This window comes from Panthera tigris, chromosome C2 (assembly GCF_018350195.1).
Source record: "Panthera tigris isolate Pti1 chromosome C2, P.tigris_Pti1_mat1.1, whole genome shotgun sequence".
In the NCBI taxonomy this organism is placed as follows: domain Eukaryota; kingdom Metazoa; phylum Chordata; class Mammalia; order Carnivora; family Felidae; genus Panthera; species Panthera tigris.
The window spans coordinates 77,844,490-77,871,073 of NC_056668.1; the positions used below are offsets into that span (position 1 = coordinate 77,844,490).

Consider the following 26,584-nt stretch of genomic DNA (forward strand, 5'->3'; position numbering starts at 1 on the left):
CCCTGGACATGGACATATCCAATGATGGGGAACTCACTGCTATCTAACCACATATATTCCATCACTGTGTATAGTGGGAAAATGCTTGGCATAGATGCATAGGGCCAGGTATGCTTCCTTGCCCTATCAGTTACTAATGGTTAGAGTTTGGAAAAACCATACAATCTCACTGAGCTTTAGTTTCTAGATCTGAAAAGGGAAACTAATAATGGTGATGATAGTGATAGTAAAAGCCAACCTCATGAGATTTGTACAATTTTTATCATTTGTATCATTCATATAATTTTTTAACTCTAATATGAGCTTTTTAAAAGTAACAGAGTTCCCTGAATGTCAGCCTCAGGAGATTGTTGCATGAATTTAAGTGAATTATTCAAAAGCATTTTATAAAGCATATTATTTATAGGTACAAATATTTTCATTATTTATAGGCAAAAACACTTTAACTTTTTTCTTTCAAGTTTATTTTTATTTATTCTGAGAGATAGAGAGCAAGCGGGGGAGGAGCAGAGAGAGAGGGAGACAGAATCCCAAGCAGGCTCTGTGGTGACAGCCCAATGGGGGGCATGAACTCATGAACCACAAGATCATGACGTGAGCCAAAATCAGGAGTCAAACACTTAACCTACTGAGCCACCCACGTGCCCCAAGACTTTAACTTTCTTAGTTCTATTCCCTTCAATTCCATATTTGGAATGCCAATTTCCTTAATACAAATCACAGACTCCAGAAAACATTTTTTTGACTCTGATATGAGCTTTTTAAAAGTAACAGAGTTCCCTGGATGCCAACAGATACATTAAGTTCCACTCAGACACTATAATTTCAAAAAACATGGGTTGAGTATCAAAGTATCTCCCCCAAGATATTTATCAATTATAAAGGGAAAAATACTAACTTTGCAGAGGGGAAATCCAGCATACATCTTAAATCTATCTTAAACAAGTGATCAATGTTAATACTGCTAGTAATAAGACACACAGGCATCATAAGCCTACAATATGATGCAGTGAAGACATAAATCATTTCTGTAGTATCTGCTCCAAAAAAAAAAAAAAACAAAACAAAACACCTCAATTTAATCATGAGAAAACATCAGGCAAACCCAAACTGAGAAGCATTCTACAAAAACACCGACCAGTATTCATGAGAAGTGCCAAGATCATGAACACAGAAGAAAGACTGAGAAACTGTCACAGTTCGGAGGAGAATAAAGAGACAGAACAACTCAATGTAATACATAATCCTGAACTGGATCCTGGGACAGACAGAGGCATTAGGAAAAACAAAACAAAAAAAACAGTGAAACTTGAATAAGGCCTGTAGTTTACTTAATATTATTGTAGTGATGTTTAATTTTCAGGTTTTGATAACTCTACTATAGTTATTATGTAAGTTGTTAGAATAATTTGAATGTCAGGTACATGGAAACTTTACTATCTTTGCAATTTTCCTGTAAGCCTAAAATTATTTCAAAATAAAAAGCCTTTAAACTCTAGATTGAAAGAAAATCCTAAATATTAGTTCCCCAAGATTCTTGAAGTTTTCAATTGATCAAGGAGATAAATGCAAAAGAAAAACAGGTACAAGATGACACCTTTACTTTGTTTCTCTTATCTCTATATTTTTAATATGAACCTATATCAAAGTTATACAAGTATTACTGTCTATTTTTTTTTCTGAAAAAATTGTCATTGAATGAATTCACGTCCATATAATTAAATTAAATCAAAAAGTTGATTTTTGGGGGCACCTGGGTGGCTTAGTCAGTTAACCATCAGACTTCGGCTCAGGTCATGATCTCACATTTCATAAGTTTGAGCCCCATGTCGGGCTCTGTGCTGACAGCGCAGAGCCTAGAGCCTGCCTCAGAGTCTGTGTCTCCCTCTCTCTCTACCCCTCCCCCGCTCATGCTCTGTCTCTCAAAAATAAATAAAGATTAAAAAAAAAAAGATCTGTAAAAAGTTGATTTTTGTCCATTGCAAATTTAGCCATTGTTCAGTTTTCTTCTGAGGAAAACAGAGGAAGAGCCTGTGTAGTTAGAATATAGTGATCAAAAGAGATCGAAATGAAATCTTAGGCCCAAAGCATCCTGTCGGCCATATTAAGGACTCTGGATTGAAGTGATTTTAAAAATAAGTTCAATGATGTATGTTTTGTTGTTGCTGTTGTTGTTGTTTTTAATAATCCTGACAGTTGTATGGAAAATTTACTGTTAGGGTCAAGATTAGAAGCCAGAAGATAAGAGGAGTTTGAAGATCACTTCAGTAGTCCAGGCAAGAGATGATGGTGGCTTGGATCAGGAGAGAAGTGGAGAACATAACTGGTTAAATTAGGGATATTATTTGGAGGTAGAGCCATACAACTTGCTGGCATGAGTAAATATAAGGGATGAAAAGAACAGAGGACTCAAAGATGACACCTAGATTTTTGGTCTGAGCAACTGGATAGAAAGTGATATCATTACTGGGTTGGGAAAGCCTGGGGCAGAAGGACTTGGAAGTGGTGAGGTGCAAGGGGCAAGGATTCTGTTCCAGACGTGGTTGATGTGCCTAACCAGTAAGCCTCTTAGTAATTTCTAATGGCCAATTGGATACATGAGCATGGGACATGAGGAAATAAACAGATGATAAGACCACATGTATAGTTAACAATTCCAAAATAGTAATTATAGATCCTATAGTCAAGAACAATATTCATAAAGTATAAACAAGATAGACTATAGGGCAGGGGTTAGAAATCCACAAATTCAGAAAGCTTTGTTGGACAAGATGCTAGGCATCGGGGACAATGCATAGGGGATCTAATAGGTAAACTGAGGGTCCAACTGTTTCAGAGATTTGTCCAATGGCTAATCACTAATAAGCAACTGAGCAAAGTCTTGGAATCCCAGTCTCCTGACTTAAGTGTGTTAAAGTCCTCTTTCTATAATATACTGCTATTATGAGCAGTAAAATTATACTATTTAGAAAAGGATTTGTGTTCCTTATTTTTAAGAAGGGATAGGAAAAAATTATACTCAGTGATTTTCAAAACATGTTCCTTTGAACACTAGATTTCTTCATAGGTTGGATGACCATATAATTTATCATCCAGACAAAGATTCTTTTCAAAAGAAAGGAAATGCTGTTATTAACAATGTTGGGATGACAGATATTCCTGAGGGTTTGGGGAGAAGATATGGAAGCCAAGCAGGTAACATCCTCCAGTCCCTGCAATCATACCAATTAGATCTGCTCTATTTTTAACCATTTTACATATTTCAATTTCAAGATTTTATTTTTAAAAGTCTTATGCTTCTAAAAAATTTTTTTGAAAAACATCGTACTAAGCTTGCCTAGCAACCTCTAGCTCTGACTTGGCGTAAGATGCATAGGGCCTACTCAATCCGCAAAGATCTATATTGTCTATACTCCTATTCATCCTTCCAAACCAAGCTCAAATACCCTCTCTCTCACAATGCCTTCTTGTATACTCAAGGCAAAAATTAATATTTTATTCTATTGCATTTCACTTTTATCTCCATTTAAATATTTCATCCAGTTTTCTAAGAATTAGAGTCACAATTGTGGCTGTTTGTCTATGTAAGTGAACCAAAGTTTCCTTACCTTAGGACTATTGCTATCTTGTGCCATATAATTCTTTGCGACAGGGGACAATGTCCTCTGTATTTTAGGATGTTAAGCAGCCTCACTAGCCTCTACCCACCATATACCAATAGTATCCTCACCCTAAGTGTGAGAATCAAAAATGTCTTGAGACATTGCCAAATGCCACCCCGGCAGGGGGATGGGAGGGTGGTAAAATCATCCCCTGTTGAAAAGCACTGAACTGAAGGAAGTATGTATGATATAACATGGGTATTGAGATCAAACAGATCTGGTCTTAAGTTGCAGATATGGCACTCATTAGCTGTGTGACTCTGGGCAAGTTATCCAACCTCTCTAAATTTTATAGTTCCTTTTCCACACAAAAAAGAATATTAATAGCATCAAGTACAGAGGGTGGCTGTAAAGATTAAACCAACTTTAATGAATGGAGAGTTTGTCCATAAGCTCACATGTGCAGGTACACATATTCATGTATTTTAGGAAGAGTTGGGGAAGTGGAATGAAATGAGGCTGGAATTTGGAGTAAGAGTGCAAAGGCCATTAAGGAAGCCTATTACCAATAATCAAAAATACTATCAACAAATCTTTGACAATATCGCCATCAAACTAGGACTTCTTAAAGACCAAGCTGTAATTCACCACAGCATTCCCATTGCCAACACCCTCTGGACTGCCGGGATACCTTTTCATAGATAAATAAATGCTTTTAGATTAGATTACTGACTGCTTCTCCAGTCCTCATCATAAGCTTCATTTCATGAGAATCCTCCGTGGCCTCAGAATCTGAGTGCTGGAAAGAAAGAGTCGATGCTATTTCATACCCAATGAACTTGGCATCTCATTAGAGTCAGATGCCACTTTATTTCTAGTCATTTCAGTGCTCCCTCTAAAAGGAGGAGGGACCATGAAGACAAAGTGACAAGCAGTGCATTGAAGGAAAGGCAGACAAAAGGCCAAGTCCCCAAACTGGCTCTTGAGCATTTCAAGCACCTGAACTCAGTCTGTGTGACAGGAACGCGGTGTCATCTGATATGAATGCCACCAGCCACATACTTTTCTCTAAAAGCTTTTATACACCCACCCCTGGCTCCTTCTTTTATTCCAGTCTCAAAAACAGAGGGTCAAGTTTTAACAACTCTGATTACATAGGAGCTGTGTGCTGGTTAGGGTAAAGTATAGTGGTGTGTGTGGGTGGGTGGGTGCGTTCGTTGGAGGTAGGGGGGAGTGCTGAACGTTCTTATGGACTTTACAGCAAGTATTTACCACCTGAGTGACTGCACTCCTGGTTTACTTCAGGTGCTGTCTGCCAGCAGTTCACTGCCCAGAGTCTCAGTTTTCCTTATTACAACCATAACTTGCTTCCTGTTTACACTGGGTAAAGAGACCAGGTTTCATGCCTGCAGGCGTGCATTCCTCAGCTGAGCAGGTTTTCCAAACCTTCAGGCTATAGGTTTCAGTGTTGCTCTATAGGAAATGAAGCATGCGGAGATAAAGAATAAATCCATCCAATACCCAGTACTGGAAACCACTTGAAGAGTCACACAGCTGGATAGAATGTTTATATCATCCTGACATATTTTACCTGGAATTATCTTTATGGAGACACCTTGATTGTGGTATGTTCAGGTATGTAGAGAGAAAAAGGAGGATGAGGCAGAAACTTCTTTCCTCCAAGAGAGGTTCCTATGTATCCTAATCCGCACCCTCTTCCTATTCCATTCCCCAACTCTCCCCTGCCAACACATATGCGTACATACACATGCTTTGAATTCTAGCTAAAATGAATTCTTCTTTATTCAAGAACATTTCATGTACTTTTGTAATTTGCAGGTTCCAACCATCTTTCTTTTATTTAAAATGTATTTCCCCCACCTCCTTTGATGCTTAAATCACTCATACTTTGAGTTTCACTTCAGATATCATTATACCTGTTAGCTTTTGGACTTTCTTGTTCCCTCTTCTGGGCTCCCATAGAACCTTGTGAATCCCACTCTATTAACAGTCTTAGCATATTAAATTATAATTTGTTAATTACTTTTCTTTTACCTTCTCCCTGTACTCTGTAAGTGTCTGGAGGGCAAAATCTGTTTTATTCTTCTCAGTATCCCAGTTTACTAGCACGTTGCTCAGCATGTAGCTAGGTGGGTATTCAATGAGTATTTGTCAAAATGATGTGAAGGGAAACGAAAGTTACATTTAATTGCTAACACGTTGGTTCACTTTCATAATTCCCTTGAAAAAAAGGGTAAATATGCCAGAAAAGAGTAAAAAGGATTGGTCTGTAGATCATTTTGATTTGGTTATAAAGCATTCATGACCATTCACTGTTATTTACCAGCTCTGGGCTCAGTCATTAGTCCCTTCCAGCAAGACTCTCCACACATCCTAAGAACCCAGCAAGAAAATGGTTAAAACAGGGGAGATGAGACTACAAATTATAAATAAAAAGTGTGTGAAACAATTGAGGATAATCAAGTTTTGTCAGAAATATATCACATTACATATCACATCAATGAATACACACACACACACACACACACACACACACACAATTTCTTCAAGCTCATGTCCATTTTCCTGCTTATTTACAAATTATTTGGGTGTGGAAAGGGAGCTAGTTTATTTTAATACCTTAGTCAATTCACTTAATCACTCTAAGTACCCTCATTTTAAAAACAGAGATAGCTATCTTGACCTCACAGGGTTTTTGTTAGTTGAATTACATGAAAACATGTAAACTGTAATCAATAAATATAGTCTGATTACATAATATTACATGAGATTATTTTTATGTCTTGTAACAAGAAAGTCAATGCCAAAAAATGATTATTTCCTATTCTCACAACTGTTTTATATGAGTAATGCAAAGTATATGCATACAGAGATTGGAATAGGTTGGTGAGGCTGAGAGATAAGCAAGAATGTCTGGAAAGAGGCCATTTGACCATCATATTTGCCAGACGTAAAGTGCTATAGAGTTAGTGAGAAGAATAAAAGGAAAAAATAATGTATTTTGATACTGTATTGCATAAATTTGATAGTAATTTTTAGATTACTTTAGGAGACTTGAAGATAATACGAATTTGAATTTGAATGCAATTAATGTGTTTATTAATACTCTTTCCTATGGTACGTGCCTGACCAACCAATCCCATGACTCAGCTTTGATCCAAAGGTGTATGGTCTGAAACCTCTATCAGCAGCTAAGCTTTCTCTCCTGAGCTTCAGACCTAAATTTCTAACTGCCTGACAACTAACCCAATCTCATGTTCCATGGACATGTCAAACCAACATGTCCAAACCTATTCTTCTTTCAGTTTTCCCCACTCAAATCAATGGAGTCACCATCTTCCCAAGCCAAAAACCACACCATCTTCAACATCTTTTTCTCCTCCACCTACTATATCCTGTAAATTACCTGCTCCCATTAATCCTGTATCTTGAGTATCTCAACATATCTTTATCTTCTCTCCATTCCTACTGCCCTTAAGCCCTTATACCTATTATTTGAGTCATTATGATCATGAAGGGGAATATGTAAGATTAAACTCCAGCTACAATAAATTACTCTGTGTCTAAGAACACTCCTTGTACCTTCATGTGCCTCCACATCTCTTCATTGGATTTAACTTCTGATTTAGTCAATTTAGTGCTCATTTTAAAATCTTTGCATTTTTATCTATTCCTCTATTCAACAGTGCCTTTCACAAAGACATAAATTTTATCTCATTTATGTTTGTATCCTGAACAATAAACCTCTACTTTGTAGGTGTCAGAAGATATTTGTTGAATAAAGAGATTCCAGGTGCTTTATAAGAAAAGACTCTGAGTCAGAATAAATTTGGATTTTAAGTATATTTTTAAAAATAAGTTATGGCATCAGATTGTAAATAATTTGGAAATTTTTACTATGTGTAACCCAGCTCTACAGGATTTATTTTCCTATACCATAATAGATTTGCTAAACTGAATTAAATTGCTTCAGGTATTTGATTTAGTTATGCATTTTCCCCATATTTTCTACTTTTTTCCCATTTCATTTATAAGGGAAATGGAAAAACTAGTTTTGTATCATCCTTTTAAAATCTTATGTTATGCCAAAATACCCATATAAAAGGAATTCTATATCCACAGAATTGTCTTTCTTCTTATTTATTCTTTTAAATTAATATAACTGAGTATTAATCAAAGCCAATTTTGGAAAATATCATAAACACAAATAATATTGTGACATAAAACCGAACAACAAAAGAGAAATTAAGACTCAAAGAACTGGATCAGAGTACTCATCATCTCACATCACAGATGGAGATCACTTGTTTTCAGAAAGAGTTGGGACTTGGGGTGGCCTTTAATAAGAAATAGTTTGGCAAACTATTTGGCCAAATAGTTTGGCCAGACTGTTGCCGGGGTGGGGTGGGGGGAAAGCTTTGGAAAAATAGTTTAAGGAGAAAAGCCATGAAGGAAATATACTTAACAGATCCACAAAACAGTTTTATTGACTTAAAATCACTAACCAACTGAACAAGCATTCATTATGCTCACATCCACACTTGTTGTGACACACACACACACATACGCACGCACGCACGCAAGATATTCTTACTCCCATCCAACAAGAGCAGTACAAACACTGAGTTTTCCTTTTACCTTTCTACATTAATTAATTCTATGTTCTATTAACCACAGTCATGGTTTTGGGGGAATAATGATTCTATCCTCCTTTCAACATTTTATTTCTTATCTTCCTTTTAAAATTATTTGATTGTATTGGGGCACCTGGGTGGCTCAGTCGGTTAAGCATCCAATTTCTGCCCAGGTCATGATCTCACAGTTCGTGGGTTTGAGCCCCTTGTTGGGCTCTGTGCTGACAGCTCAGAGCCTGGACCCTGTTTCGGATTCTGTGTCTCCTTTTCTCTCTACCCCTCCCCTGCTCACACTCTGTCTCTCTCTGTCTCTCAAAAATAAATGTAAAAAAGAATAATAATAATAAAAATAAATAAAGAAATAAATACATACATACATACATACATACCTAAATAAACAAATAAATTTATTTGGTTGTATTTATATGTATCAGAATAAAACAAAGTACCATCAAGAATTAAGAGTAATGCAGTGCCATTTCTCTGTAGCTAATAGAATTTGTTCTTTAATCCCTTACTCTGAATATCTTCCAGCCAAGGACACTCAGGGAATAAGTACTTAATGCATCAAGTATAAGGAAGAGGGGACTTGGCTCAGGAAGTGATGGGTGTAATAACCAAGTCACTTGGTATTTATTTTACCTTACAATATGATACAATTACTATTAATGCAAAAATATATGTTATTTTAATGGCAAAAACAAGACTTCCTTTAGAGGAGGGAAATGGCTTTAGAAAAAATACATTGTCAAGCATTTTGAGTTCTATTACCAGGTGTCTGAAAGAAAAACACACACACACACACACACACACACACACACACAAACAGATAAAATACTCTGAACTGTGAAGAAGGAGAAGGAGGAGGAGGAGGAGGAGGGGAGGGAGACAAAATATTTGGGGAGGAGCACGACAGGATCCAGAGGAGCAGAGAGAGGATTATAAAGCAATGCATTAATAATGCATTATTATTAATAAGGTCTTTTACAAACAGAGAGAGCTGATATTCCATGTGAAATTTGGGCCCATTATCATGATTTAAAAAATTCTCACTCCATCTCCTCAAAGGCCTCATGGAGTCTACTCTCACATCAATGCCTTTGTGTAAGTGTTGTATTATTGTCATTGGTTTTCATTTTGTTCTCTTTTGTTGCTTTTGGGTGGTAGAGTCAGGCTAGGGGCTGAAGTTGGACCCTGGGCTGCAGCATTATAAAATTGGGCTATCACAAGATCCATACAATGAACTAATTTAGTGCCTGCAATAGCCTGGAGCCAGAGGTAAGTAAACCTTGAGACCATAAGCCCCTGAGGATGTTTACATAAATCTTGAGAAGACCACTGTCCTTTCTGATAGCAGAAGGGATTTAATCCAACTTCAAGTATACATTAGGTGAAATTAAGACTCCATTTATCTTCTAGTCACGTTTTGCCTCAAATCATTTTTAAAATAGGAGACTTACCAATTAAAAATATTTTTATACATATACATATTTGCATGAATAGTGTGTTTAAAATCATGCAGCCACTGCAATGCATGCCATCCAACCACAGAAAGATTTTAGGTATATATTGTTATCTTTTGAATTTACAAGAAACAGAGAGTTATGATATTTGGAAGTAAATGACAGCATATAAAGGTAAACATAGAAAGGACAGAGAAGGCAAGAATTTCTAGGCCTATACACACACTCCTGTGTGTATATGTGTTGAAAATATAAAGTTTAATCTTTCTCTGCATCTACAGCTCCAACCATTTTACTTCCTGCCTACCTAGTATCCTAGCACTGCCTGCCTACCTAGTATCCTAGCACTGCCTATGTTTCCCTAGGGGAGATGAAAAAAAAAAAAAAATAGTAGAAGGACTTTCCCTGTCACTGATAAAATCTATTTGGGGAGATGAGATTGAAAGACATAAAAATACTCTTAATTGCTTTACTGTTTATGGACCATTTACATTCACAATATTCAATTTAACCTTACAATGGTCCAATGAAGTTAGGAGGAAGGGCAGTGTTGATTATGTCCATTTTAGAGATAAGACTACCAAGGCCCCAGAAAGAAAAGTAACAAACATAACCAAGAGCCATATCTGACTTCATATTTCACGCTATCCCACCCACACTCTTTCTTTTGAATGAAATAATTAGAATTTAATTACATACAGAAAATTATAAGTACCCATACAGAAATTTATACGTATGGCAAAAAACAGACACAAGTATTGCCATTTTTAAATAATACTACACTATAATTTTTTATAAGAAATTAGCAAGGTGGAAACATCACAATATGATTAACATAAATATTATACATATATTTATATATAAAACAGCTCCACTGTTTACTAAAAAATTCCTATAAACCTTTTAAAATTTGTATCTGTATAAACCCAGGCTGTATCTTAACTTTTCTTTTTTTTTGAGTAGTACATATTTTAGAAGCAGATAACTTCACCATCAAAGCTAGTCTAATGAGGCTCAAACTGCCTACCTTACAAATTTCGAGGAACTTCTCACTGGTGTACTTCATAGGGTGCTCAGTGAAGGTCGCGTAAGGCACCTCAGTGGACCATGGGTTCCAGCGAGATAAGAGGGACTGCTGTTCCAGACTCCCCCAGTAGATCCTAAGGCCTTCTCCTTGTCTCCTACAAGAAACAAGTTTCCTTAGATTAGCCATGTGCACTAGATGAAAACAAAAAGAAAAGGATGGGAAAGTCACGTGATGTCTCAGTCAGATTTATAATGATGCTGAGTGACTTGCCTACAAACTGATTGTTCCAGAAACTCGGGAGGTAAGAATAAAAGGATAAATTTGGTTTCAAACATGATGAGTTCAAGGTGTCATTGAGAATCCTATGTGGAAATGTCTACTTGGAAATGTGACTCTGGTGCTGAGGACTGGGGCCAGGGATGGAAACATGGATATTGCTCTCATGCCAATATTCTGATGGTAAGGGTTAGAAGAAAAAGGGAAAGGGAAGAGTCAAGGTGGTGGGTCAGGAAGTGGATGTGTCAAGGTGGCAGGCAGTTTCAAGGAGAAGAGAAATGACAGCACCTTCATTTTCCACAAAGCAGTTAACACAAGAAAAGATCTGGGACTTCAAGAATAGTAGTGTATAGATGATCCTTAAGAGCGATAATGACCAATTCAAAAAATGCCTGTGGCCACAGCTTTTATATCTCATGGTTCTCTATTATCTGTACACATTCAATCCAGCTAAATTGCAGCAACATACATACCATAGCTCGTAAAGAAATTGTGTCTGCCTTTTCCCACACTATCGGGTATAGCCCAGGCCTGGATATCTGGTAAATCCAAGTGCAAAGCAAGAGGAAGCTTGGGAATGATGGGAGGGAAGTCGTGGCAGTAGAGTGTGGCCACATTGAATAACAAAATTGTAATTCCTGTGGTCTCTTCTTTTACATGTGCCCATCAGAATTTATGGTTTGTGGTTTTAGACATCTCTGAATGCAAAGAGATCCCTGGAGGTTAAGCCAAGCTCAGGTGCTTTGCATTCAATGAGCTTTAAAACTAAGTTGCCTGTAATTCTAAACAGCCCCATGGAACATCACAGAGCTCTCATTTCTTCTAGAAATTAAATCCTGGGATCTAGAATGAAAACCCAGAGCTTAATTGTGGTGCCTGCATAAAGCTGTTACTTCCTGTATTAAGGAATTCCTTTGGGAATGCTATTGTGGCTTCTGTGTGTTTATCCAAGTAGATATGTGTATAAACACAATCTCACACATATGCATATGCCACCCTTCTTCCCGGTTGGCTGATCTCTGAGATTCTTCTTCTAAAATGAAAGTAAGAAAAGAACCTGGCACATTCTACTGCTCTGTTCTCAGATTTTTTATCATTATGTTTGAAAGCTGACACCCAACCTTTTTTGTACTTAATCCTTTACCCACAAAGAAAAACAAGTGGAAAAGAAACATATTGTATATACCTCTAAAGTTCTCTTTCTAACCTCTCACCTTCCCAGCTGTTATTCTGACATTTATCATCCCCCCAATATGTTCCTTCTGTTTCATTTCTTTTCTTTCTTTCTTTCTTTCTTTCTTTCTTTCTTTCTTTCTTTCTTTCTTCTTTCTCTCTCCCTCCCTCCTTTTCTTTCTTTTTCTTTCTTCCTTCCTTCCTTTCTTTCTTTTTCTTTCTCTTTCTTTCTCTTTCCTTTCTTTCTCTCTTTCTCTCTGTCTCTCTCTCTCTCTCTTTCTTTCTTTCTTTCTTTCTTTCTTTCTCTCTCTCTTTTCCTGGCCTGGTAATAAACTCTAAGCTCAATTACTATTCTATGCATGCTGGTTAATGGAGCATTCTGGCTTTAGTCCATTAAGACAACTTGCACAATGGAATCATTTACTGCTTCATATGTCAATTTATGTGCTGGGTGCAATTTTGCTTTTATCCAAAGGCGATGAAAAGCTGCCAAGATAGCTTCTCTAAGAAGTACACTTTATATTATTTTACCTTAGGGAAGCCTCAAATGAAGTTTAACCATGAAATTCAAGAGGGACCCTATTTCTAAATAACCAGTCAATTTGAGCATGGCAATGGCATTTCTCAGAGATGTAGCATACTTCTAAATATACAAGTTCAGCCAACTTTCTCTCCTGAGCTCCAATGGTGATACCTAAGAAGATAAATCTACAACTAAAAAGTCTCTCCAAAGGTAAAAAGGTATTCTCGGCAAAGACCTTAGTACCATAGGTTTATGAAAACCTACCATCTCCTCTTCCATCCCGTGTCATTAGGACAATTGTGGAGAACGCAGGTGCCTTTATGACCAGGAGTGCTTCATTAGTTACTTATGCTCACCATGCAAGATGTTGTGGGAGGTAACGGTGAAGTGAAAAATGCAAAAAAATAGGATGTCAGATAGTCTTGCATTAGAGTCTTGCTTCTGACACTTAATGCTGTGGCGCTATGGACAAGCTCATTTCATTTTCTGAATCCATTTCACCACATGTTCTTTAACATGTCTCCATGTGACATCTCAGGACCTCGGTAACTGTGTAAATGACATAGATGGCTGTGGTCATGACACTACTAACATGCATTCAGTCAAGGACATACAGTATATAAAAGAAGCCTCTGGTTATGGCTTTTGTAGTTTAGAGGCATCAAATTAGCCCCCTGACCACACCTTCTGCTGCAAAGACTATACCAAGCATTGTCCCATCACTCCTAGGGAACTTTAGCACCTATTGTGATCCTTCGCAAACATGTAAAAGCCAAATCAGCCACCATATGATGGAATAACATTTTAATGTTTATAAACTATAGAACGTGAGAGCTAGAAGGGCTCCTGGAACCTAAAGCCCAGTGCTGTCTTTCTGGAGATGAGAAAACTGGCACACAGAAGGAATAGGGTTTTCCCAAAGCATCACTACACACAGAGGTGAGCTGGTGAGAGCCTTAGTCTCCCAAGACTTCATTTAGGGGTCTTTTCACCATTCTGGACTCTCACTACAAAGTACATTCCAAGTTATGGTCCTGCTATTCCACAACAGAGCCTTACTTCCAATCGACACAGAGTTGAAAGAGTTGCCCTAAGAAGACCATCATCATCTGTGGGCAAAAAGCCCATCTAGAGATCTTAGCTAAAGGTCAGAAATGAAATCTCAGTCTCAAAAGGAACTGTAGATTTTTATATAAGCTCGATATTATCAATTATGAGATTGTAGGAAAATAAGGTAGTCCTGGAAGTGAAGAGGGAAATTACAAAAAAGTTAGGTCATCAGGGTAAGAAGACTGATCTTTCTCACTAAGCACTATGGTCAAGTTAATCAAAGTGGGGGTACAGTCCTAGGTAAATAATGCCAACACCAAATTATTAAGCAAAGGACAATTTGGTAGCTTTCTTCTCCAAATCATACTGAGTGGAAACCTTAGCTTTGGGCATTTCACAGCACCTTTCTGATCTTTGGGTAATAACCATTTCACGAGGAAAAAGAGGATAATGGATGAGCAAGTGTTTTGTATGCTGTAAGGCATAGTAGCAGCTATCAAATGTTGAGTTCCTAGTGTGCATTATAATGCTTACTTGTCCTGATAGAAACTTTATATTTTTAATTTTTTTTAACTATTACAACAGTTTTTTCAACTTCTTTGGTAGAAATAAATGAAGCTAACAGGAAATAAGATAAAGAATATGACCAGGCTTAATCAGATCACCAAGTCAACAAACCACTGGAAGAACAGAATTACAAAGGGGAGGAAAAATACCATGATCCCTGCATAGACAAAACAAGAAAAGCAAATACCTAGCACAGAGAAGGTGTTGGAATCTTCTACAGTTTTCTTCACCTATTGATCCCTCCTCCCCCGCCTGATTCTGAGTCGCAGAAAACTTTTGTGTTTGGCTTCCGCTTTATCATGTTTCGGTGTATATAATTTCCTATTTAAATCTATCAGAGAGACTTTCATTTAGCTTAAAACACCCCTACAGCTCTTTTTTCTTCAGACTGAATCAGCATAGCTCTGCACAAGTTTTCTAATAGGTTAAGAACAATCTTTTAAATCACCTCACAGGTGATTCCCTGAAACAGTCCTAAGATGTCTATCTTCAATTCCAGTATTTAATCAACATATTCTCTGTGCAGTGTGTTGTCACAGGTAGAGAAATGAATAAGACTCAGTCTCTGAATTCTGGAAGCCCATGGGCTGATCATCTCTGGGCCTATTTTACTATCATCTCTTTCACACACCTCAAACAGGTACAAATAGAAAACCTCAAGCCTCATTATAGAATTAGAAGTTTACCTATTACAATTTATTTTGTCCCCATTTTTCTCCCCTCAAGGAAACCAGTTTGTTCTGCCCTCCATTCCCACAGTAATAGAAGCAAGAAGATCAATGTACCCTTCACTTCTGCTAAATCAAAAAACCTCCTAGAAAGTTCTAGAAGTAAAGGAGATTCTCCATAAGGACTCCTAAGAACTTGGTGGAAGAAGAGGGTTTATAACAGCTGGAGATTTTTAGGATCCTAGACTGTCTTGAGTTGGAAGGCCCTTTAAGAGATGTGGTTCCAATTCCTTCATTTTATAGATATATAAACCAAAGACCAGAATTTTCAAAGATCAGAGTTCTTCCCTTAGTCTTGTTAATTATGGGTTCTACTCAGTGACTCAGACTCAGAATTTGAGTCAAATATGGTTGTTGCCAGGGTGGAAACTTAAGCAATTACTACTTTAAACCATCAGAGCAGCCAAACAGATTTGCCTTCTACACCACAAAAAGCAAAGGCATCTTGAAGAAATGAGGTTTATACAGAAGAAACTATCATCCAAGGACCAAAGGATCAATCATGAAAAATAAATGTTTGAGCAACACCAAAAAGAGGAGCTCCAAACTGAATGGAGGAAAAACTTTCTTCAACAACAAGTTTAGGAAGACAATACATTATTTTTGACAGGAAATACACCTCTCTTTGAAGTAATTTTCAGCTGAACCAGATAATTATGCCAACCAGTCACCAGTTTTGGTTAATTTGCTCATTCCACACATTCTACTTCCTTCAGAGAGAAGCCGTGCAACCTTCTGTATAGCACAACGCAGCCATAGCACAACATAGGTATTCTTTCTCATGACTTCCCACTTGTCTCCCATCCTGGCCCTCAAAGATGCTGAGCTAAGGCTTTAAACCACCTGATAGGAGACATGAATGAGGATGCAAGTCTCCAGAAGCAGAAATGGCAGCTTCCATTATTACCTCCACCAGCTGCCCCTCCTTTCTACTCATCTCAAATCTCAAAGTTCCACCACAGAATTAAAAACATAGCTCGAGGCACCAAACCGAGATTTATGAGGAAGCACAGACATTAACTCTTGCTCTAAACTCAGGGCGTGTGCTTGTAAGTATGGGTGAGCAAACAGAGGGAGGCCGCGCGGGGGAGGAGGGCAGGCCGCCAGGGGGAGAGAGCTGTTCAGAACAACACAATATATTTTCTTAATGTCTCCTTTCTCTCTACCTTACAGCCTGTATTGTTGAAAGGCGGGCCTTCTAGAACCATGAAATGTTAGTCCCTTGCTTATTTAATCTGGACAAAAGGGGGGGGGGGGCACTGAGTTGGCACCCTGGAGGGTATTCAATGCTCCTTTCTGCTTATTGAATGACCTCAGACGAAATATTTTCCATGACAAGAACCCAAAAGACGCTGGCACAGTGTCAGACAATAAGATTTGCAGAATGTGTTTACATTCTCTCTGTGTCCCCAGGCTGTTCTAACCCATAGGCAGGTGGTGCCTTTATCTGCTCTCTTTGCTCACCTGGCTCCCTCCCAGAAGTTTCCAGGGCCTTGGGCTCAGTGAGATTAACCATTTACTGGCATAAGTAACCAAGAAATTCTGTGGGTTTCATTACTTGAGGAAGAAGTAAGTGATAAAATAAAACAGAGCAGCATTGTCCCTAAAGAGAAAATTCTGGGGCAATGTGGTACAGTAGTAAAAACCTTGGATGACAGATAGGAGGCCTGGGTCCAAAGGCTAAATCTACCACTAACTTGCTGGATAATTTGAACCATTTCTTCGCTCTGGGATCCAGAGGACCATATACAAAACCAGGTAGTTGAATTAGGTCATCTTTAATCTCCTTTTCTGCCCCCAATAAATTAATATCTATGCTGAAAAAAAAGAACCAAAATAATTTGTATTATACCAGTTGGACAAAAAGCCAAAGGATAAATGAGTGATGGAGAAATTCTCAAATGGCTGCTGAGACCCCATCTTTCTTCTCCTAGAAGAAGAAAGGATTTTAAATTACAGTATAAAAGACCTAGAGTTAAACCAAAAGCAGAACCCAGAGAAAGTAGGATGAATACTTATAAAAAGGACTACAGAAAAAGGCTATGGAATCTCCCAGGATGAAAGTCCTTAAAAGAAATGTTTATTTGGTTGGAAAACTTTTTTTTTAATGTTTATTTATTTTTGAGATAGAGAGAGCGTGAGCAGGGAAGGGGCAGAGAGAGAAGGAGACACAGAATCTGAAGAAGCCTGCAGGTTCTGAGCTGTCAGCACAAAGCCCAACGCAGGGCTCGAACTCACAAACTGTGAGATCATGACCTGAGCCGAAGCCAGATGCTTAACCAATTGAGCCACCCAGGAACCCCAATTTGCTTGGGAACATAAATGTGTTTGTCCGAGAGGTGGGCCATGTTCAGGGCGGAGGTGAAGAAGACTAAGGTCCAAACCAAAGGTACAACCTAAGATTCTGGGACTCACTCTGTGTGTGTGTGTAAAATAACATACAAAGATATTTTATTTTCTAGAACTGGTATGAATGGATTATTTGGATAGAAATCATTCTATTTTTTAACATTTATTTATTTTTGAGAGACAGTGCAAGCAGGGAAGGGGCAGAGAGAGAAGGGGACAGAGGATCTCAAGCAGGCTCTCTGCTACTCCATGATGACAGCAGAGAGCTGGATGCGGGTCTCGAACTTGTGAACTGCAAAACCATGACCCGAGCTGAAGCTGGACACACCTCTGGATAGAAATCATTCTAAAACTTACATACTTAATTTTTCAAACAGATTATATTAAAAATAATGAATTCCTTTATAGCTTAATAAAAGTCATCCCAGGGGCGCCTGGGTGGCTCACTCTGTTAAGCATCCAACTTCAGCTCAGGTCATGATCTCACAGTTCATCAGATCGAGCCCCATGTCCAGCTCTGTGCAGATAGCTCAGAGCCTGGAGCCTTCTTCAGATTCTGTGTCTCCCTCTCTCTCTCTCTCTGCCCCTCCCCTGCTTATGCGCGTGCACTCACTCTCTCGCTCTCTCAAAAATAAACATTAAAAAAATAAAAGTCATCACAAACCGAATTTTAAGACCTAAAAGGGATATATTACTAATAATTTATATTTTATGTCCTTGATCCCCTAATTTTACTAAAATTAAGAATGAAGTCTAAAAAGTTACCTAGATTAACACTCAATCCTAATATTTTCCTATCCTATATGAAAGCCAACTGTTGTACATGAAGAGTAAGGCTATTTACCCAAGCTCTAAAAGACCCTTAACTGCCAAGTTTTTTAGTTCGTATACTGGCTGTCTCTTCCCTCATTGTCAGGCTGTCATTTTTTCTGCTATCAACATTCCTGACTCTAGCAGCTTGTCTTCTAATTTGCTTTTTCTAAACTTCTATTGACAGGGAACCCAGGATGCCTTACTTTGGGAGTCATGGACAAATAATTAAACAAAACAATGCTCTTTCCCCTGCCCTTTCCTGTAAGGGAAATTTATAGCAAAAGCTTTGGTGTCACAGATGACATTTAAGTGGACAGTTAATCCAATAAGGTTGATGGTGAATAACTTTTATATGGGCATCTAAATGGCTCATGTTTGAGAAAGTCCATTTGGAGTCCTATTATCTGTTAGAATGAAATAAATCAGATCCCAGAATCAATAATGACCATCACCTATCCACCAATGGAGAGGACATGAAATTTTGTCATCCTTAAGTTCATACTCTGCTAGGCTAGCACTGTCATATTCTGTACAAGGAGTCTTAAATTCTGATTTCTCCTTCAAACTGTTTAGAATATAACTCTCACAATACATAACAATCACTCTGAGTAGCAACATCATCAGCAAATCCCTGCTAGTATTTCTCAATAGAGTCTAGAGAAAATGCTCTAGATAAAATTGTAATGAGGACTCAGAGGCAGGAACAACCCCTTAGAGCTGAAGGTTGAACCAAAGAAGGCTTCATTCATTCAGGACATGTTTAGGAGGTCAGAGCGTGGACTGATATAGAGGACATTCAGTGACATAGCTGGTAGGGTCTGCCTATTCCTAGAAGTACTCAGAGTAAAGGTGTGAAGCAGGACTGTGTGTATAGTGATGGAAGAGAAAGGCAGTGAGGACCTGTCTGGTCTAGCTTGTGTTCTTCCTCTTGTAAACAGCAAAGCAAATCAGGAGCCGTCTCAAGAAGGACAACAGTAAGCCTGTTCCTTTCCAGAAAACGGATGGAAAGAAACACACTAGAATATTAACATTGTTGCCACCACAGGATTATTTTCCTTCTTTCAAGCTTCTTACTTTCTGGAATGAGCATGTATTATTTTTACATGGAAATGAAGAACTACATATTTAAGATGTTGCCATCCATCACAACTAGAGCCCAGAATAATTAGTAGCAGCAGCAGGCTGAGACCTCTACATTTCAGTCCTTACACAAACTCACAAGTTTGGCTTATTATCTCTGTTTCACAGAGAGGTCTAAAGCCATCAAGTAGTAAGTGGTAGAACTAGGGTTCACATTCAGATCTCTCTGGTTCCACAGCCCCCCATAATTCCATGGAACCCTGTGGATGTACAGGGCAGAGACAAAAACAAACATTTACACCGACCAGCTGTGTGTTCCCCTTGTGAGCCTGAGTAAAGACAATCATTATAGAGCTTACATTTTTATTTGTAGTTTCTCCTCACCTGAAATAATCTACCTTCTACCTTTCACCACCATGCTGATTCAAAGAGTTCAGAAAACTAAAAGGGCTTCCTGTTACTTTTAAAATCCAGAAACCCTTGCCCAGCCTGTCATTCAAGGCTTTTGCACTACAGCTCCAGCACTCATTTCCAAAACTCAAAGCCACAAGTCCTCAATGATCCATCCAAACAATTCAACTAGCTGAGCTCTCAGCATTTGTGATCATTTTCCCAAAATGAAATTATCCTGTATATTTGCCTCATATCATCAAATGAACTGTGAGCTGTCCAAGAATGGGGTCCATGCCTACATCATATATGTTCCTCCCATGAGATCTTCCAGTAATGTTCATTTTTTTAAATAAGTAAACCCATGGTCTTTACTGCAAAAAGTATACATCAAACAGAAAATATTCCCTCAGACCAGATTGATCAGGCTGCTGCTTTTGTCTTTCATTAACCTACATTTCTGAATTGTATCACTTAAAACTGAGCTCTTAAACTGTTTTCTGTTTGTTTAAGGGAGGTGTACGTAAAATGGCATATTTCAGAGAAATGCCCAGGACAGAAGGGGCTGTACCTTTGGTGGCAGGGTGTCTACAATCGTGCCCTGAAAGCACCGTGTCGCAGAGGCTGGCAGGCCAGGTCTATACCGAGGCCCTTCCATGCCAAGAGGCTTCCGTGTATAGAGAAGGGAGGGCAACTCTTGCAAAGCTACCAAGGAAAACGCCACATTATAAAGGAAGCAATTCTGAGGAAACTCCCTCTATTATAAATTGGGATATTTGGCAAATCGCCTTAGCCTCAGGTTTGTGTAAGTTTTGGTCTTCTCTCTTAAAAGGAAGTTACTTTTGAGCACCCCAAAAAACCAAGTTTCAACAGGCACAGAGTAGCTAAGTTAAAAAAAAAAAAGGCTTCTAAGAAAAACATTTTTCTCTCAAGGGAGATCGAGAGTAGATTGTCTATAATAAATACACAGACAACTAGAGAGACCAGTTTCCACAGACTTGTGGCCCAGCTCTCAGGGGCCTTTGGGAAATAGCCGGGGCTGGCTTCCCAGAAAGGCAACAGGCACAGAGAGCTCTGACTGACAAAAGAAACTCGAATCTTCTCCCTAACACTTCCCCTTGATCCTGCTCCTCGAGGCGGCAAACATTTTGCTTTCTCCACTTTGGAAGAATTTGAAATGGAACAAATTTCAAGAGATTATGTGTGATATACTTATTTATTTTCCCCTTTATGCTTAAAGAAACATTTCATGGGGAAGTTTATTTGTGGTATTCCATATAGTAGGTTATGTAGGCAATAAACGAAAAATGTCCAGGGGTGCCTGAGTGGTTCAGTCGGTTAAGCATATGACTTCAGGTCAGGTCATGTTCTCGCGGTTCGTGAGTTCGAGCCCCACATCGGGCTTTGTGCTGACAGCTCAGAGCCTGGAGCCTCCTTTGGATTCTGTGTCTCCCTATCTCTCTCTCAGCCCCTCCCCCATTCATGCCGTCTCTCTCTCTCTCTCTCTCTCTCTCTCTCTCTCTCTCTCTCTCAAAAATAAATAAACATTAAAAAAAATTTTAAATATATCAATCTCTAACTTCCATACACAGACATAGTTCACAATCAGCATCACTTTCTCTCTTGGTTACGGTCAACATGAGCCATTCAAACAGTTCAGCAAGAACTGTGTGTTCAGTGGTGCCCCCCTCCATCCCTGCCCAAAGTGATTATGCTCCATAACAGGTCACATTCAGACAACAAAAATGCCCATATGATTTATGAGGTACTTTGATAAAATAAACAAGTCATGGACTTTAGACGATGCACCTGGGTTTGAATGTAGGGCCTTCATTTACTAGGTGCCTTGGGAAAAGCACATCGGCCCGCATAGTCTGTTTTCTCTTTTGCAATGAAGATACAGATACCTACTCAGCAGAACTATCATAGGGCTGGATGCAGTGTGCATGGCACCTCTCATCAGAGGCTTCGAGCACGCTTTTTGCAGAGCTCTGAAAAGTAAATCAGAAGACAAAAAAAATCCGAATTCTCTTGCACTCTTGCTAGTTCCTTTTGCAACCACCAAAAACTGCCAAATCATACACTTGGGGGTGGGGTGAGAAAGAGGGACAAAGAAGGAACATGGGATAACATAATAAGCTATGTACAAAGTTAATAATTCCAGACATTTCATGAAATAGAACTGATTTACCTACATTCCACCACGTATACTTGCTTTGGGATACAGGAGCTAGGGGTGTGTGTGTGTGTGTGTGTGTGTGTGTGTGTGTGTGTGTGCGCGCTTAATCTTCACGTTGCAGTTGTATTACTTTGCATACATATGAGCTTCGTTTTTTATGACTTTGTTTTCACTTAAGATTTACTTCTACCACAGAGCTTTACTTTTCCATCCAGGCCCAGAGCAACAATACAGATAGAGACCTGGGATCCCCACTCTTATTTTTCAATCCTGGCATCTAGCCCCTCAATGTGGCAGCTTTGCATACATGAGTGAGAACAACCAGCCCATATCTCTAAGTTCCACCCCAGACCGACTTCCTAAATGGTCACTCTCGGTCACCCTTCAGGCTTAAGTATATGTCCACTGGCAGCAGGGCATGCCCTGGGAAGGACAGGCCCTGGAAGCAAATGCAGGGCCATTTAGGCCAGGAATTCTAGGGTCTCAGGTACCCAAAGCATGGCCTCAAACAATGCTTGGCAAACTTCAATGTGTGCTTGAATCACTTGGGGACTCTGTTAAAACACAGATTCTGATTCAGTTCGTGGGGTGGTTTCTAAGGTTCTGGATCCTGTACTTGTAACAAGCTCCTAGGTGATCTTGATGTCACTGGTCCCAGTAACAAGTAGTTCAGTGGGGAGGGGCACATGCTGTGGGTAGGCATATCCCCATGTTCCTGGGGGCTCCTTAGCCTGTGGGAATGGTCAGAGCAAGATAAGGATCAAAAGAGGGCTGTCTATGGTGTTGGACTAAGGCAGGAGTCATGATTCACTAGGGGAAGGCCTAGTGGTTTTTATTTGATTGCAAGGCAAGAATCTAAGAGAAGAGGGTTCTGTCAATGATCTATGGTTAAAGGCAAAATCCAAAGCCTGCAATTAAGATAGTTTTCCTATCATATAATGGAATTACAACATAAAAGTTCTCAAAAAATTATTTTTCATTAAGAAACAGACTAATGGGGTACCTGGGGGTGGGGTGGGGGGAGTGATCAGTTGGTTGAGTGTCAGACCTTGATTTCAGCTCAGACCATAGGGTCATGGAATCCCAGGGTCATGGGATCAAGCCCTGAGTCCGGCTCCACACTGAGTATGAAGTCTGCTTAAGATTCTCTCTCCGTTTGCTCTCTCCTGCTCACGAGAGAGAGACAGAGACAAAGACAGAGAGAAACAATAACAACAGACACCTAGTTGCTTCAGCCATTCCTCATTTGACCATCTGACAAAGTAAAAATTCCCTGACCAGCCAGGTCACCCTCTCCTGAATATGTTCCAGTTTTTCAATGTTGTAATTAAAGTATGTAGCCAAGAAAGGAAGACAATACACCAAGAGTGACCCAGTCACTGTGGAATATACCATGACAACTCCTTCCTTCCTTCCAGAAGCTGTACATCAGTGAATTTAGCCAACAACAACATTAGCTGTGCAGGTAACTTACCACACTGCTGACTCACCTGGAGTTCACCATCAAATACAGTTTCTAATTTCTAAGTCTTTTTCACACCTGCTGCTGCTAAAATACATTATGAAGAGTTGATTTTTTAAACTGACTTTGGAGAAAGTAGACATGGAAAATACAGCTCATAGTTAATTTCCACCTTTGGCACCTGATCTTTCATAAGGAAGCTTTTGATCAGAAACTAAAAGGCAGAACAAACAAATCCTCCCGATGACTTATTTAGGCTAAATGCTCAAGGCAAAAGCAAAAGGAATTTAATGTGTTATATCCTGGTAGGACAGGCATTAAATCACCAGCTCATCATAAAATGTATTTCCATTTTAGAATTAGAATTCCTATTTTAGAATTAAGGGAGGTAGAGCCCAAATAGATAATAAAGAAATTGATGGACAGATGGATGGAGAGAGAGAGAGAGAGAGAGAGAGAGAGAGAGAGAGATAGCCTTCCTTGGCCAAAGCTTAAGAAATGGCTTAAGTGTTTAAAAAATGAAGAAAAAAAATTGTTTAAAAATGAAACCGAATAAATCATCTTTCCACAACATAATTAGGAAGTGATAGGACATTTCAGTACCTGGAAAAGTTAATTCTTTTTGCATTATAAGCATTATCCAAATGGCTGTAAGAGCCACAAAGACAAAATCTGAGCATGGTCTTTAATTAATCTTGCATCATGCATCATACTACAGCAGCATGCACCCTTGGGAAATTCTGATCTTTGAAATTAAAATTTGAATGCACAAACAATTCCCCAAAGATGCTTTTGAGTATGACAGCTTTCTTCTACCATATCCCCACATATTTCTTCAGAGAGCTGAGAAGAAACGAGTCTCAGAATACCAAAGCAGCTTCTTCATAATAATTTAAAGGTCAAAGAGAGCAGACTTTTTTTTTTTTTTTTTTTTTTGCAATTTGAGTGATGCCCCATAGAGTTTATTACCTTATTGAATATAAACAAAAAGGAATTCTGGTTTAAAGCCACAGAGACAATATCATTTTAAAGATGTAAAGTATTGAAATTTACCTTGGTGGCAATGTTATTCATTCAATAAATGTGTACTCAGTGAAACTATGCTCAAAACACTGCCCCAGGCAGCATTCATCGATGATAAACAAGGAGATTCCTTTGCATGCATGTTGCTCAAAGTCTACTAGAAAGGACATAATTGTCCTAAGAAAGGAGAAAACCATGAAAAGAGAAGCTATCATTACAGACAGGAAGTTTTCACAACTGACTTAAGGATCAGTGAATCCTGAAAGAGGTGGCAATAAGAATATGCAAAGATAATAAGAAGTGAATATTCAAAGACCCGGAGAATGGGGCACCTGGGTGGCTCAGCTGGTTGAGCATCTGACTTTGGCTCAGGTCATGATCTCACAGTTCATGAGTTGCAGCCCCACATCAAGCTCTGTGCTGACAGCTCGTCAGTTCTAGCCCCAAAGACGCAGAGGAAGGATGTTCCAAATAGAAGGACATAATGCAAAGGCATGAAATGTGGGGAAGTATTGGAGTTTTTCTACTTCTTACCCTAGGCCAGGTAACTACTGAGTGTTGTCTGTGAGCTTAAAGTCTTTAACCAGTTCCTTCCTGCTCTAGAATGAGAGAGAAATTTTCTCACCACCACCTGTGTATGTGTTGAGCAATTAGGGATATAGTAGAGAAGCACATAGTTTGCACACAGTAGGCTCTCTCTGGTTAAGTCTTGGTATGGTACAATAAGAAACCTAGCTGCTATTTATCAATCAGACCCTTTATACTCCTCATCTGCACATCTTATGGCCATCTTACAGAACAGATATTATTGTCTGTGTTTCTGAAAAAATTGCAATTCAGACTATTCAAAAAGCCTACCTAAAAGTAGTGAAATATTCTCTTTGGCTTGTTTGACCTCAAGCCCTATGTACTCCCTCCTACGGTACACAGGCCACTCTCCGTCTCTCCGAAGAGGAAGGAAGTGGCTGGTAGTATGTTTTTTCCAGCCAGACTCTTCACAAAAGTCTTGCAGGATACAGAGCATCTCAGCAATGTTAGTTTATCATTCCACTCTGTGTTTGCTCATTCTCCTACACCTAAGAAGCCAAGTGGGCCCAAACACAAATTTTACAATATCATATTGTGACATTATGCTTTCAATCTGGCTATTACATAATTTAGAATCGGTTCCAAGAAATAGCTTTTTTTCTCTTCCTTTACTTTTTCTCTTTCTTCCCACCTATAGGATCTTACATATCACTGGAGAGGTAACACAGTGTCTGAACACTGGATCCCAAATCTTCACTTTTATCATTCTCCGTAAACTTAAACTCCAGTCTTCAAAAATCACTAATCAGTCCCCCATGGACAGAACCATCTGGTGGGAAAGGTAAACTTATAAGGAGACATTCACATTGTTTTATACACCCAGTTATCTCTTATTCTGAGAACTTTATATAGTATTCCGAGAAACTGTAAAAGCATGTACAGAGACTGTTGAATGTTCCAAGGTAACTTAAACCTACTGTACTCGAGAAGTTAACCAAGGGGTTGGACAGATAGATTGGAGTCAGTTAATAGAAGACAGTGAAAACTCAGCAGAGGAGTTCATCTTTATCCTGTAAGACATTATCCTGTAAGCAACTGCAGGCTGAGGAAAGCTTTAAAAAATATATTTATTTATTTTGAGAGAGAGAGAGGACACAAGCAGGGGAGGGCCAGATGGGGAGAGAGAGAAAATCCCAAGCAGGCTCTGTGCTATCAGTGCAGAACTTGACGTGGGGCTCAAACTCATGAACCATGAGATCATGACCTGAGCCAAAATCAAGACTCAAATGTTCAACTGATTGAGCCACCCGGGTGCCCCAAGAAAGCTTCTAATAGGGGGAGAGATAGGAACTTGACCATGACTTTGATTTATAAAGATTAAATGGTCAGAACTTTAAGGGTAGAATGACTTTGGAGTTGGTATAATGTAAAGGAGACCAGTTAGGAGCCTCAATGTGGAGAAATCATGAGATCTGGAGCAGGGCAGTGCCAAGAAGAATACAGAGGAGAATGAGGTAGAATTCAAGGTTAAAGATAACAGAATCTGGAGCTCCGGTTGAAAATATCCTTGAAAAACTGTTCAGTGTACCCTTTTCACAACCATTCTACGGCCCTGAGGTTTGCATCCCGAGTAAGTGAGCAGACAGTGATGCCCTTGCCCAGAGCAGTCACTACAGGTATGAAAGGGAGAGAGGTT

The 26,584-nt window shown here is 38.9% G+C and overlaps 1 protein-coding gene across 5 annotated transcripts in view; it reads right to left on the minus strand.

Annotated features, from left to right (window-relative positions):
* Positions 1–26,584, minus strand: part of TPRG1 (tumor protein p63 regulated 1) — a 122,694-nt gene that overhangs the window by 3,382 nt on the left and 92,728 nt on the right. For all 5 annotated transcript variants that reach the window (XR_006207562.1, XM_007083559.2, XM_042956490.1 and 2 more), the window contains exon 5: positions 10,748–10,901. Coding sequence is in view for 4 of the 5 variants with exons in the window: in XM_007083559.2 (XP_007083621.2) it covers positions 10,748–10,901 (154 nt within the window). In the remaining variant the exon portion in view is untranslated. The remainder of the gene's footprint in view (positions 1–10,747; positions 10,902–26,584) is intronic.